This window comes from Barbus barbus (genome assembly GCF_936440315.1).
Source record: "Barbus barbus genome assembly, chromosome: 23".
NCBI classification, from domain to species: Eukaryota; Metazoa; Chordata; class Actinopteri; order Cypriniformes; family Cyprinidae; genus Barbus; species Barbus barbus.
This window is the reverse complement of record NC_136751.1, coordinates 16,421,212-16,435,684: the sequence shown is the minus strand read 5'-3', so window position 1 is coordinate 16,435,684 and position 14,473 is coordinate 16,421,212. Positions and strand designations below refer to the sequence as shown.

The 14,473-nt window shown below is 43.5% G+C and overlaps 1 protein-coding gene across 1 annotated transcript in view; it reads right to left on the bottom strand.

Annotated features, from left to right (window-relative positions):
- LOC306843352 (sodium/nucleoside cotransporter 2-like) overlaps positions 1 to 14,473 on the bottom strand; it is a 20,742-nt gene extending 6,269 nt beyond the window's left edge. Inside the window, exons 1-6 of the mRNA XM_079374794.1 lie at positions 14,421 to 14,473; positions 14,105 to 14,181; positions 12,690 to 12,763; positions 12,377 to 12,468; positions 12,070 to 12,259; positions 23 to 164 (exon numbers count right to left, since the gene is read on the bottom strand). Of these exons, the coding sequence (XP_079230920.1) occupies positions 23 to 164; positions 12,070 to 12,259; positions 12,377 to 12,468; positions 12,690 to 12,763; positions 14,105 to 14,181; positions 14,421 to 14,424 (579 nt within the window). The 5' untranslated portion in view covers positions 14,425 to 14,473. The remainder of the gene's footprint in view (positions 1 to 22; positions 165 to 12,069; positions 12,260 to 12,376; positions 12,469 to 12,689; positions 12,764 to 14,104; positions 14,182 to 14,420) is intronic.

The window sequence follows — 14,473 nt, the reverse complement described above, 5'->3', positions numbered from 1 at the left end:
GAATGTGTGTTTTATTACTCACTGCAGTTCTGTGTGCAGAGAAGAGAAATATGGCAATAACGAATAGACAGACACCGCCAAAAGAGATGAGCTGCTCTGGGCGCTTTCGTGTGTCGATTGCCAGCCATGCCACCAGCAGTCCCACCACAATTACTATGAACACCCTGCAACATACATACAGAGATGCATTGTCAGGGTTGTGGACTTATTTCTGGTCACAAGAGGCCCCCTCTGCCTTTTTGTTGGGTTTTAGTCTCTGTCATTATTATGTCTAATAGTTGTCACCTGTACCTTGTTTCTGGTTGTGTATTTAAAGCCCTATTCACACAGGATTAGTATTATCTGGGGACCATGTGTGATTTTGAAATTACCCCCCCACATCTGAATTTCGTGTGGTGCATTCGCACGGGATAAGCGAAGCCTGTGACTTTACTCGAAATTACTGACTTATCTCCCGGATACCAAGATGTCAAGGTTTGAGAGTCCCATTCTATGGTCCAATTAGATGGATTTAAAAAAAAAAAAAAACTAATATAGTTTTGTGCCCCGTGTCATTTACATTTCACCAGGTTAAAATACTATCTCAAGCTTTATGCTTTATTTATTTGTAACACATTAAACCTTTTCAGCTTTCTCTTTCTGCAAATTGTATGGTGTAGCGATATGACAGCACCCAAAATACTATCAAACACTCCAACGCAGCTCCATTCTTTGTGAAAGATGGATAAAAAGGTGCACAGGAAACAAAAACCTTGAAAATTGATATAAGACAAATCACAGAGATGCCGATTGAGCTCTGCTTAATGGATTTATCCTTAAACAACTTTTTGAATCTGGTATAGTTTCTGTTTTTAATTTTTTAATGCTCTTTGAAACTGTTTGGAGTCACTTACAGATTTTCTTTGTGAACTTTTTAAATGCCTTTTGGATTTACTTTGTGAACCTATGGAAATTACTTTTTGGAAGTATTGACATTTCTTTTGATTTTGAATGGACTCCTGAGAACTTTTTGTATGTCTTCTGGATTAACTTTGTGGACTCTTGGGATTTACTTTTTGAAGCTGCTGTCAAACCTTTTTGCACTACTGGCACTACTACATTTGAACTGACTTTCTGGATTTATCTTGTGGAGTTTTTGGACTTGCATTTTCATCAAATTAAAGATATAAAAACATTCCTTCAGAACTGTGATCTGGTTATCTGCATTTGGGTTCACCTCTTTTGATTGTTTTCATGATTTTCACATTAGTCCTGTCCACACATTTCCAGACATAGACCCAGCAGATTGGACCCATGCCCACTGCCCAGGACCTTCGTGGGGCAGTTGCTCATCAGGAGGCCACCTTAGCCCAATATGAGACCTTTGGGCCATGGACAAATCATTCACCAAACACTTCCACTACATTTCACCATTCTTCAACAACAAGAGGAGATATCTTTCCATCTCATCCAGTCTCCTGCATTCCCAGTAATCTTGGGCTTCCCATGGCTTCTCCTCGACCACTCTCGAGTGCCCCCCTTGTATCATCCTTATCAGGAGGCCTTCATCAAGCGCAAGGCCACCACAATACCACCTCATTGGCCATATGATTGTGCCATCGATCTGCATCCAGGCACTATTCCCCCAAGAGGCAGTATTTTTTCATTGTCTCCTCTAGAGTGGGCAGCTATGGATAGTTATATTGAGAAAACCCTCGCTACAGGGTTCATCCGGCCCTCAACATCCCCTGTTGGGGCAGGGTTTTTCTTTGTGGTCCAAAATGACAGTGGCCTTCGCCCATGCATTTACTACAGAGGCCTAAACAAAATCATTGTTCAAAACCGCTACCCTCCGCCCCTCATGTCCTCTGCCTTTGAGTTGCTTCAAGGAGCCTCAGTTTTTACCAAGCTTGACATGCGCAACGCATATCATCTGGTGCACATAAGGCAAAGGGATGAGTGGAAAGCGGCATTCAACACCCCTGAGTATCAAGTTATGCCCTTTGGACTCACTAATTCTCCAGCTGTTTTTCAGGCCCTAATCAATTATGTCCTTCGTGCCATGTTAAACCAGTTTGTGTTTTTCTGTCTAGATGGCATTCTGATTTTCTTAGGATCCTTGCAAGAACACACAAAGCATGTTCAAAAAGTTATCTGTCCCCTCCTGGATAACCACTTGTACATTAAGCCAGAGAAATGTGAATTCCATGTATCTGAGGTGCAGTTCCTGGGATTCATTATTACCCCAGGTAACATCTAGATGGATCCAAGAAAAATCCAGGCTGTCACCAATTGGTCTACCCCCACAAATGTGAAGGAGGTTCAACGTTTTTTGGGATTTGCAAATTTTTATCACAAGTTTGTATGGAGCTTCAGTGCAGTAGCAGCTCCTCTCTCAGCCTCACCAAAGGGTAAACCTCTAAATTCCTGTGGAGCTCTGACCCCAAGGAGGCCTTCAAGGAACTAAAGCGCCATTTCACCACTGTTCCTATTCTGACTCTCCCTGATCCTAAGCCGTTTGTAGTTAAAGTTGATGCCTCGGATGTGGGAGAGGGAGCCATTCTCTCACAGCGAGGGGTGGACAACAAGCATCACCTTTGCGCCTTTCTGTCACATCGATTAACACCTGCTGAAATAAATTATGATGTGGGGGATTGAGAACTATTGGTGGTCAAAGTTTGGAAGCACTGCTTGAAGGGTCACAACACCAGTTCTTAGTCCTCACAGATCACAAGAATTTGGAATACATCCAACAGGCTAAGCAACTCAATCCTCGCCAGGCTCGATGGTCACTGTTTTTCAACCATTTATTTCACTCTGTCCTATCATCCAGGATCCAAGAATTTGAAACCAGACTCCCTGTCTCGCGTTTTCTCACCCACTGGTCAAAAGGAGCCAGTAGATCTCATCATTCCTAGCACTAAAGTGGTGGCTCCACACAAGTTTTTAATACTTGGGGAAGATCCTCCAACACGTTCTCTTTGCTGAATACCTTTATCCATTAAGCATGTTTTATTAGATTATGCTGGTTTTAATCTTTGAGAACTTTTTTTTTTTTATTCAGTTAACTCTTTTGAAGGGATTTTTAACAGAGTTAAGCCAAATATAGTTTTGGAGTTTTTAGCAAAAATAAATTTTAAAACATTATATAATACAGCCATAATATTTCTCGCCATGAAAATAGCCACAGAAGCTGGATTGGTGTTAAACACAAACAAACAAACAAGGTGCTGGCTCCAGTTAGATGGGAAATTGAAGCCACAGTGAGGAGGGCCCAAGTTCAAGAACCTGAACCTGACCCTGGAGGGGGGCCAGCTAATTGTCTATTTGTCCCAAGCACTTTCTGAGAGACTAAACCAGGACCTAGAAACCACTCTGAGGTTCATGACAGCTAACAGCCCAATATCCTTTGCATCTTTTGTCATTTGGGCAGAGTATGCTCATAACACTCTGCATTCCTCAGCAATCAGCATGTCTCCCTTTTTTGTGAACAATTATTTTTTATTTTATTTAAAGGCAAACTCAAACACACGAAAAATAAAATGTAAAACATACAGTGATACAAAAACTACACATAAAAAAGAAGAAACCAAACGACTAAAAAAAAATTATAATAATAACAATAATATAATCTGCACCGAGTGCATCCCGTGGACATGAACTGCAATTTGTGAAAGGCGATGAATGCACACAAATGGATCATCCGATGATCTGGGCTCTTCGAGGATGATGAGATTCTCCCAAATCCGATCAGAAAACAAAGTCACCACTGATATCCTTATACCAGATTAGTTATGGACAATGGTCTGCATGATTGTTCGAGGAGAAAAGAGCAAACAACTGAAGCAGAAACAACAGAATTATCAGTGGGGATAATTACTTTCCACAAGGGGTGTACAGGCTATTCTGTCAGCCTTATCACTATTTCTGTCTAAAATGGAAATATTGAAATTTCTTCAAACAATTATTAAAAGCACCTTTAGTTTTATTGTCAGTCGCAGCAAAAGAGACTGCCTCATAATATTTATTATTGCATCTATGAACATCATCCTTCCACAAATGAGCTTTCTGGATCAAAGCAATGTCAATCTTCATCGCAGTAGTTCTAAAAAACTTGTACGTTTACGCGGGCCGTTTAAACCATTGACATTACAACTTATTATATTCATTTCAGTCATTACTATCAAACAAATAAGTGAACTGAACAAATGAGAGAAAGTTATACCACTGCAAATTAATTAACTGCCTTTAAAAACCCATTAACATAAAGAAAACCCACCCCATAAAACTTTTACAGACTGGGGTGAAAACCCCAGGCTGCCGCCCTCCCCTGTCTTAATCAATGACAGTAACATGACAGCCAGTACCATTCTTTAGAACACCGCCGTTAGCCCTATCATAAGAGAACAGAATAACTTCGGATTTACACGAGTAATAAAGTGGGGTAAAAAAAACTTTATACTTTACTGTATACTTTCCATAACGAGGAAACAAACATAAATAATTGCATCATGTACACTGAAAACTGTACATTAGTGATACCAAGTTTCCTAGCTTACATGAAGAACTACCAGTAGCCGATTGTCACATGAAGTTCTAGATCAGTAAATCAGAATTCGAGTCACTCTGTATTATCAAACCTTTATGCCACATCCATCCCGGGAGAATGAGGAGCAGGAATGGAGCTCAGGAATTGACGTGCTTCATCCAGTGAGTGCATTAGTTTGGTCTCACCGTGTTTCATGACGATCTTCAAAGTAGCTGGATACAGAAGAAAGGTCTGCAGACCTGCCTCTTTCAATTCCTTCCGTATTGTATTGAAGGAAGTCCGCTTCTTTGCCGTCGCAGGAGAGAAGTTGGGGAAAAAGCTCAACATCGCACTGTCACACACTTTTACAGGACCACGGCGTCTTGCTTCATTAAGAATCAAATTCCTGTCGTTGTAACGTAACAGTTTGAATAGAATCACTCGCGGTTTGGAGTGATCAATTGAAGCTCTGGAGTAAACTCAATGCGCACGTTCGATCTCGATATTTTTGCCCGCAAGTGATGGGATCCAGATCGGCAGTGACCATTTCAGAAAGACAATCGGGTCATCCTTCTCGGCCCCTTCAGGTAGTCCCAGTAGGCGGAGATTACTGCGTCTGCTGCGGTCTTGTAAATCAGTCACCTGCTGCTCGAGGGCATCCAGATGGCCAGTGTGTTCGCCGATCACTTTTTTCTGCTCTCTCTGATCCCCTATTAAAAAGTCAACTTTAGAGCATATATTCTGGATTGTAGTCATGTGAGAGGCGAATTCGGTGTGCATTGCTGCTAATTCAGCCTTCAAAATGTCCTCAAATCGCTTTATAGTGACCGCCATATTCTTCCATGTCTCGGCCCGCCGCGGCCGCTGGTTTGTCTTCTTCTTACTTGGCGAGGATGATGGTGAAAGATAAACGAGTTTCTGACTGTGTGACATCTCCAGACCAATGACAAACGAAAAAAACTACCCCAAATGTAAGAAAAGAAGACAAACAACAGTAAAAGACGGTTATATACACGGAGCTCAGCTAATGTTTGGCTCATGAAAGCGTCACGTGATCAGCATGTCTCCCTTTGAGTGCCAGTTTGGGTCCCATTGTTACCTGACCAAGAGGCAGAGGTTGGGGTTCCATCAGCTCTATGCTTTGTTCGATGCTGATTCCTAAAATGGAGGAAGGCTAGGCTCAAGCTTCTGCAGGCCTCTTAGCAGTATCAACGCCAGGCCAATCATCATCGTTTAACTGTTCCTGCCTTATTTCCTGGCCAATGGGTGTGGCTCTCTACTAAGAATCTGCCTGCATGTGGAGTCCTACAAGCAGTCCTTTCCATATTTCAAGGAAAGTAAATCCAGTTACCAACAGATTATTCTTGTCTACATCACTAAAAATTAATCAAACCTTCCATGTGTCTTTACTAAAACCTGCTGTATCTTCTCCTTTCCAGTCAGACCTCTCCTTCCTTCTCAGATCATTGGGGGCCAGCCTGCTTACACGGTCCACTGGATACTGAACTCTCGTCATGTATGGAGATCCTTGACCCTGCATTGGGGGTCCTGTCAGGGTTGTGGGCTTATTTCTGGCCACTAGAGGCCCCCTCTGCCTTTTTGTTGGGTTTCAGTCTCTGTCATTATGTCTAATAGTTGTCACCTGTGCCTTGTTTCTGGTTGTGTATTTAAGCCACCCTTCTCCTGAGTACTTTGCTCCATTTTTGCAGTGCCATGACCAAGTCTAGGTCAGTCTCGTGTCCTGCTTAATGGATTTATCCTTAAACAACTTTGTGTATCTGGTATAGTTCCTTGTTTTTTTGTTTTTTTGACGTGCTCTTTGAAATTGTTTGAAATCACTCACAGATTTTCTTTGTTTTTTTTGTTTTTTAAATGCCGTTTGGATTTACTTTGTGGACCTATGGTAATTACTTTTTGGAAGCATTGACATTTCTTTTGTTTTTGAATGGACTCCTGAGAACTTTTTGAATGCCTTATGGATTTACTTTGTGGACCTATGGGTTTTACTTTTTGGAAGCATTGACATTTCTTTTGTTTTTGAATGGATTCATGTGAACTTCTTGTATGCCTTCTGGAATAACTTTGTGGACTGTTGGGATTTGCTTTTTGGAACTGTCGTCAAACAGTTTTGCACTATTGGAACATTTTGTGCTGACTTTCTGGATTTATCTTAAGGAGTTTTGGGACTTGCGTTTTCATCAAATTACAGATATTAATATATTCCCCCAGAACTGTGATTTGGTTATCTGCATTTGGGTTCACCTTTTTTGACTTCAAGTTTTCACACTTGACACATGTGTACATTTATGGTTCATGTTTTTAAAAGCACATATTGTCTGTTTTTGTCACGAATCCTGGCCATGCACTTCCACTCATTCACCACCAGAGGTCACCCGTTCACCACATGGACTTTTCACACTACACAACACATTGGACTCCATTTCCCACTATGCATTGCACAGATCACAGCTGTCACCATTCACACATCACACACCTGATGCTCATTTCACAATCACCACCACACACCATATAATCCTGGGACTTGCTCTTGCTCAGGGCCGAGTATTGTTAGCGTTTATCACTAACCCAGCGATAGCAACTCTACAGAGCCATTATTCTAGTCCTAGTCTTGCCTTGTTTTCCTGCCGTGTCTGACCCTGCCCGTGTTTCCTGGATTTACCCTTTGCCTCTGCCGTTTGGACTCTGTTCGCTCCCTGTTTGGATTATTGCTCTCGTCTCTGGATTATCTCTATGCCTTGCCCCTTTGGATACTGTTCGCCGATCATCGACCCACGCTTGCGCCCCGGATTGCTCTGTCTTGCCTCTGCCATACCTGTTTGCCACTGTCTGACCCTGCCTGTTTCTGACCATGTTCTATAATAAAGCCTTGCATATGGATCCGCACGTCTCACGTCTCGTCAGCCCCGTAACAGAATACTCGGCCACACAAGGATCCAGCAGCTTTTCCAGAGGACATTGGCCAGGTATGGACACTGCACGACTGTTGTTAACCCTCGAGCAGGGTTTGAGACCGCTCGAGGAATACATACAGGAGTACTTAGACCTCGCCTATTTTTCTGATCTGCCAGACTATGCACTAATAGACTTTTTTTGTGAGGGCATTAATCAGCCGCTCAAGTCTCAGTTAATCCGCGAGGGTCCCCGTTCATCTCTCAGTAAATTTATGGACTATGCTTTGCTGTGTGTGGGCTCTCCGTTCACTGTGGGTGTCGCGGAGGAACACGGCACCGCACTCACTCACAAAATGGCGGCAGCAACAGCACCCCCTCACGTCATTCCTGCCAAGCCAGAGTCTGCTCACGTCATGCCTGCCAAGCCAGAGTCTGCTCACGTCGTCGCTGTCAAGCCAGGGTCTGCTCACGTCGTCGCTGTCAAGCCAGGGTCTGCTCACGTCGTCGCTGTCAAGCCAGGGTCTGCTCACGTCGTCGCTGTCAAGCCAGAGTCTGCTCACGTCGTCGCTGTCAAGCCAGAGTCTGCTCACGTCGTCGCTGTCAAGCCAGAGTCTGCTCACGTCGTCGCTGTCAAGCCAGAGTCTGCTCACGTCGTCGCTGTCAAGCCAGAGTCTGCTCACGTCGTCGCTGTCAAGCCAGAGTCTGCTCACGTCGTCGCTGTCAAGCCAGAGTCTGCTCACGTCGCCGCTGTCAAGCCAGAGTCTGCTCACGTCGCCGCTGTCAAGCCAGAGTCACACCACGTCTCCGCTGTCAAGCCAGAGTCACACCACGTCACAGTGCTCCAGCCAGAGTCTGTCACACCCAAGGATTCAAGGTCGGTCCTTCGAGTTCTTATATCCAGTGTGATGGACCCACCACTGATGTCGGTGCGAGTAGCTGGCATTCCCAGGGCCTCAACCTTGGCTATTCCAGAGACTGTTCCCCTGACCTCAGTGCTTCCCGTTATGGCGGTTGCCATTTTGAGTGTGTGGGCTGCACACTGTGCTCCTGAGGCCTCTCCTGTCCACGAGTCTGCTCCAGTGCCTCCAGAGGTGGCGGCTTCTGCTGCAGAACCTCCCGAAGTGGTGGCACCCGTCCCTGAACTCGCTGTCTGCCCTGTCACGGCCATGGAGGCCGTTCCTGACGTCACTGTCTACCCTGTCACGGCCACGGAGGCTGTTCCTGAACTCACGGTCTGCCTTGTCACGGCCATGGAGGCCGTTCCTGACCTCATGGTCTGCCCTGTCACGGCCATGGAGGCCGTTCCTGAACTTACGGTCTGCCCTGTCACGGCCATGGAGGCCGTTCCTGAACTCACTGTCTGCCCTGTCACGGCCATGGAGGCCGTTCCTGAACTCACTGTCTGCCCTGTCACGGCCATGGAGGGCGTTCCTGAACTCACGGTCTGCCCTGTCACGGCCACGGAGGCCGTTCCTGAACTCACTGTCTGGCCTGTCACGGCCATGGAGGCCGTTCCTGAACTCACTGTCTACCCTGTCACGGCCATGGAGGCCGTCCCTGAACTCACTGTCTGTCCTGTCACGGCCAAAGAGGCCGTCTGTGAGCTCGCGCCCTGTCCTGTCACGGCTAAAGAGGCCGTCTGTGAGCTCACGCCCTGTCCTGTCACGGCTAAAGAGGCCGTCTGTGAGCTCACGCCCTGTCCTGTCACGGCTAAAGAGGCCGTCTGTGAACCCTCGCCCTGTCCTGTCACGGCTAAAGAGGCCGTCTGTGAGCTCTCGCCCTGTCCTGTCACGGCTAAAGAGGCCGTCTGCGAATCCTCGCCCTGCCCTGTCACGGCTAAAGAGTCCGTCTGTGAGCTCTCGCCCTGTCCTGTCACGGCTAAAGAGGCCGTCTGTGAGCTCTCGCCCTGTCCTGTCACGGCTAAAGAGGCCGTCTGTGAGCTCTCACCCTGTCCTGTCACGGCTAAAGAGGCCGTCTGTGAGCTCTCGCCCTGTCCTGTCACGGCTAAAGAGGCTGTCCGTGAGCTCTCGCCCTGTCCTGCCACAGCCATAGAGACCGTCCATGAACTCTCGACCTGCTCGGTCACGGCTCCTGTGACCATGGGGACTCTCTCTGTGGTGTCTGTCTCTGTTCTCCCCAGATCCCTGATCCTGTCATGGCTTCCTGACCAGTCCGCTCTGCCGTGGAGATACTCTGCCCTGTCTACGCCACACTGGTGGGCTCTGGTCCCGTCCTGCCCTGCAACGAAGACTCTCCCAGTGTTGTCGGTCTCTGCTCTCCCTGTGTTGTCTGTCTCTGTTTCCCCCAGATCTCAGACTCTGCCATGGTTTCCTGCCCAGTCTGCTTCCTGGCTAGGGTCTTCTGCTCGGGTCTGGTGGTCATCTGCCCTGCCGTGGTGGTCTTCTGCTCGGGTCTCGTGGTCGTCTGCTCCGCCGTGGTGGTCTTCTGCTCGGGTCTGGTGGTCGTCTGCTCCGCCGTGGTGGTCTTCTGCTCGGGTCTGGTGGTCGTCTGCTCCGTCATGGGGGTCTTCTGCCCGGGTCTGGTGGTCGTCTGCCCTGCCGTGGTGGTCTTCTGCTCGGGTCTGGTGGTCGTCTGCTCCGCCCTGGTGGGCTCTGGTCCCGTCTGCTCCGCCCTGGTGGGCTCCGGTCCCGTCTGCTCCGCCCTGGTGGGCTCCGGTCCCGTCTGCTCCGCCCTGGTGGGCTCCGGTCCCGTCTGCTCCGCCCTGGTGGGCTCCCGTGCCGTCTGCTCCGCCCTGGTGGGCCTCTGCTCTGTCGGTCCTGACCTGGCCTCTGGCTCCGCCCTGGTTTCCTGCTCTGCCGGTTCTTCCTCAGGGACCTGGCCCTCCGTCCCTCCCCCTGCTCCGCCTCCGCGCCACCGCCCTCCTGGATTGTTTAGGAGCGTCTGGAAGCCGCTCCTTGGGGGGGGGCTATGTCACGAATCCTGGCCATGCACTTCCACTCATTCACCACCAGAGGTCACCCGTTCACCACATGGACTTTTCACACTACACAACACATTGGACTCCATTTCCCACTATGCATTGCACAGATCACAGCTGTCACCATTCACACATCACACACCTGATGCTCATTTCACAATCACCACCACACACCATATAATCCTGGGACTTGCTCTTGCTCAGGGCCGAGTATTGTTAGCGTTTATCACTAACCCAGCGATAGCAACTCTACAGAGCCATTATTCTAGTCCTAGTCTTGCCTTGTTTTCCTGCCGTGTCTGACCCTGCCCGTGTTTCCTGGATTTACCCTTTGCCTCTGCCGTTTGGACTCTGTTCGCTCCCTGTTTGGATTATTGCTCTCGTCTCTGGATTATCTCTATGCCTTGCCCCTTTGGATACTGTTCGCCGATCATCGACCCACGCTTGCGCCCCGGATTGCTCTGTCTTGCCTCTGCCATACCTGTTTGCCACTGTCTGACCCTGCCTGTTTCTGACCATGTTCTATAATAAAGCCTTGCATATGGATCCGCACGTCTCACGTCTCGTCAGCCCCGTAACAGTTTTATTATATTTAGAGCTGTGGTTCTCGACCTTTTCGAAGACCCCCTGTTGTCCAACACAATACTCAAAGGCTCACCGATAAGTTATTTTCAATATTTCTGTTGTAATTATGACAAAGCTATTTCTTTTTTTCTTCTTCAAACTTTCTTATTAACAGAAACTTAAATTAATTAAACACAATTAATGTTTTTCTGAATTTAAGAACTGTTCTTCAATTAAAAGCATTTCCTGAAGAGAAAAATACATCTTTTATTTTATTATGTTATAGAAATAATTACTAGAATTAGTTTTTATGTTACAGCTTGACTTTACATATTTTATCATTTTAATTTATTAATTATATTTTTATTCTTTTAATATACTAATAGTATTTTTTATGTAAATACTTTTTAGTAATTTTGAGACCAACTTGGAAGTTTGCTGGGGTTGTCTAGCGGGTCCTCCAGCCTCCTGGATGAGAACCACTGTTTTAGAGTCACAACATCAATTTGCAGGAAGGCTAATTCACTATGGGATCACTCAGGAATTTCCTGAGGGTTTTTAGAATAATGATTTTAATTCTGAGGGGGGAAAGGTCTAAGGCAAAGACTGATTTTGCTGTTTTGTTCTACAACAAGTGCATACAGTCAAAACATCAAACATGAGTTTTGTGACCTTTAAAAACTTAGGTGGCTAACAAGTAGCTATTTATGTACATAGCTCACATTGCTGTGCTAATTGTAACCATGATGTAACCATGATGTACAGTAGCAACTAGGCTAACAAAAACACTCTTCTAAAATACCAGAGGGAATAGTTCTCTTCTGAACAGATCTTTTTAGTCACCTCCAAGCCATTCCAACTAACTAATTATATACACTACAGTTCAAAAATTTGGGGTCAGTAGGGCTTTTTTAAAATAATTCCTTATATAGCAAGGGTGCACTACATTGATCAAAATGATAGTAGTGACATTTAGAATGTTACAAAATATTCCAATTTCACAGCACAACACAATATTGCTGTTTTTACAGCACTGTATTTTTGATCAAATAAAGTGCAGCTTTGCTGTCCATAAGAGATGTCTTGCAAAAACTTTAAAAATAGATCATGAATCCTAGAACAGTAGTATATTAAAGTGTCAAACTCACCACTTTATCCATCTGATATTGGATTTGAAACACCTTTGCACAGGCTTCAAGAACCTCCTTATGGTGTCACCCTTGTACTTATTCACCAGCTCACACACGATGATAAACACTCCCAGACAAGTGAGGACAACCAAAGCAATTGCCCTCTGGAAGTTTAAATAGCATGCAGCAATGAAGTATGCCACATAACCTACAATTTAAAACACAAAAATATGAACATTCTTTACTTGAGAAGCGACTCACCATATCAACATGTTAAATTAAAAACAATTATAGATATAAAACTGGGAAGACGAAAATATGTTACCAGCAGCAAGTATTCCCAAAGCAATGTATTTGATTATTTTGGAGTGTGTCTTACAGAAGGTCTCTGTGGCCGTGATGGGTATGCATGCTTTGCTGTGGTGAACAATGAATACATATAGCTAAAGATTGCACATGTGAAGTCCTACAGCACATGATTGACAGAATTGAGATTAACAGAATCTAAACATTTACATTTTTGTCTATATTTCTTAATTAGAATGACATTATGTAATTTCAAAGGAATCTCATTTCCAAATAATGTTATAATGAAATCTGAATGACGTTGTAATTACAGATTAGATTCACAACCACACCTTAGGCATGATTTTGACTCCTTCTCTGACTCCTCTTTGTCACTGTCACTCAGGTCATCTGTTAATTTATCCTCCTAAGAACAGAAAAAAAAAAAAGATTTTAATCTTATTAACATTTTATAGAGCACTTCCTCACACCCCTTGTGAAAAAAGAAGCGTGCTTAATTGCAGTAAAAGTGCACTTTTTGTGTACTTCAATTATTAAAAGTATACTTTTTAAAAAGTGCACTTGCAGATAATATAATCTAAATTAAAGGCTACTTAAGTGTACTTAAAGAAAGTACACTTTAATGACAATAAGTCTTAACATACTTAAGTGCACTTTTTAAAAATGCACTTTATAATAATGTCTAATTAAGTATTACTTAAACATACATTTTACATAATTATGATTTTATTGTGTTTTAAATAAGTACACTTATTTCGATATATTCATCAATATACTAAAGCACAACTTAAGTGTGTTCTTCAAAATTACATTTGTTTATGTATTTTAAATGTATTTAGTCTATAAATAGGTACTTTCGTATGTAAGTATATAAGTGATTTTGCATTGTTCTCCAGACTCTAATAAGTGAGTTAAAGTGTACACATGACACGCACGACAGAGGACTGACACTGTGTGTAGTTTTGGGTTTTTCTTGTGCATCAGCAAAACACATTTTTGTGTATTTGTTTTAGAGATTGTTTTGTCAATAAATATAGTGGGATTTCATTTTGTGTTTGTGTTGATTGTAACTAGGTCATTAAGAGATTTTTCAAATTAAATTTTAAATAGCCTATACTAAATTTCAACTTCATTGCCAGAGATACATAACATTAAAGTACATTTAAGTATATTTTAGTTCACATTAATTGCTTATTGAGAAGTACATATTTACCATGTTTCAAAGTACATATAAGATATACTAAAGTCCCACTTAAGTGGTTCAAAAATATCACTCAAAAGTTAAACTAATTGCATTTAATGTCATTTTAAACTGTAATATATTTGCAATCAATTACAAATAACATGCATTTAGGTGGTCGAAAATATTACATTTAATTCATGCTTAAGGGTATTGTTAACTGACATTAAAGTATATTTTAGTTAACATTAATTGCTTGTTAGTACATTGGTAGTACATTTTAACCGTATTTTAAAGACACTAGAAACAATTATGAAAGTACATGTAAAGATGTACTAAAAAGTACCACTTAAGTGGTTTAAAAAAAGCACTCAAAAGTTCAACTTATTGCATTTAATATCACTTTAAAATGTGATATATTTGAAGTTAATTACAAACTCTGTATTTAAGCGTCGAAAATAACATTTTGTACTTATATGTGTTCTTTTAAAATATGCTATTTCTGCGATAAGTATAAAAGTATACTTAAGTGCACTTCTTTTTCACAAGGGACTTCCTCAAGCCTACCTTCACAAATGCTGGATTGTCCACACCTTGTTCATTCCCATATGAGACGGTTGTCAACTGTAAATCTTCTTTGTCCGCTGTAAAGAAAATATCAGAAAACTTTTTACCAGCTCTAATGAACCTTGATCCAACAATTCCTTAGGAGCTGCAGGTTTCAAAACACGTCCGTTTCCACATTTCATCCAAACAATTATTAACTACTACCCACAAATACGAAACCAACACCTCCTTTATTTAAACCATGGCAAAAAAGAACACTTGTTCAAAAAGAAGTTTGAATAAATCTAAAGAATGGAGAGGTAAATAAATGACTTACTCATTCTGAGTTCTCTGTGACAACTGCTGGGTCTTGAACCTTGAGCTGGGATA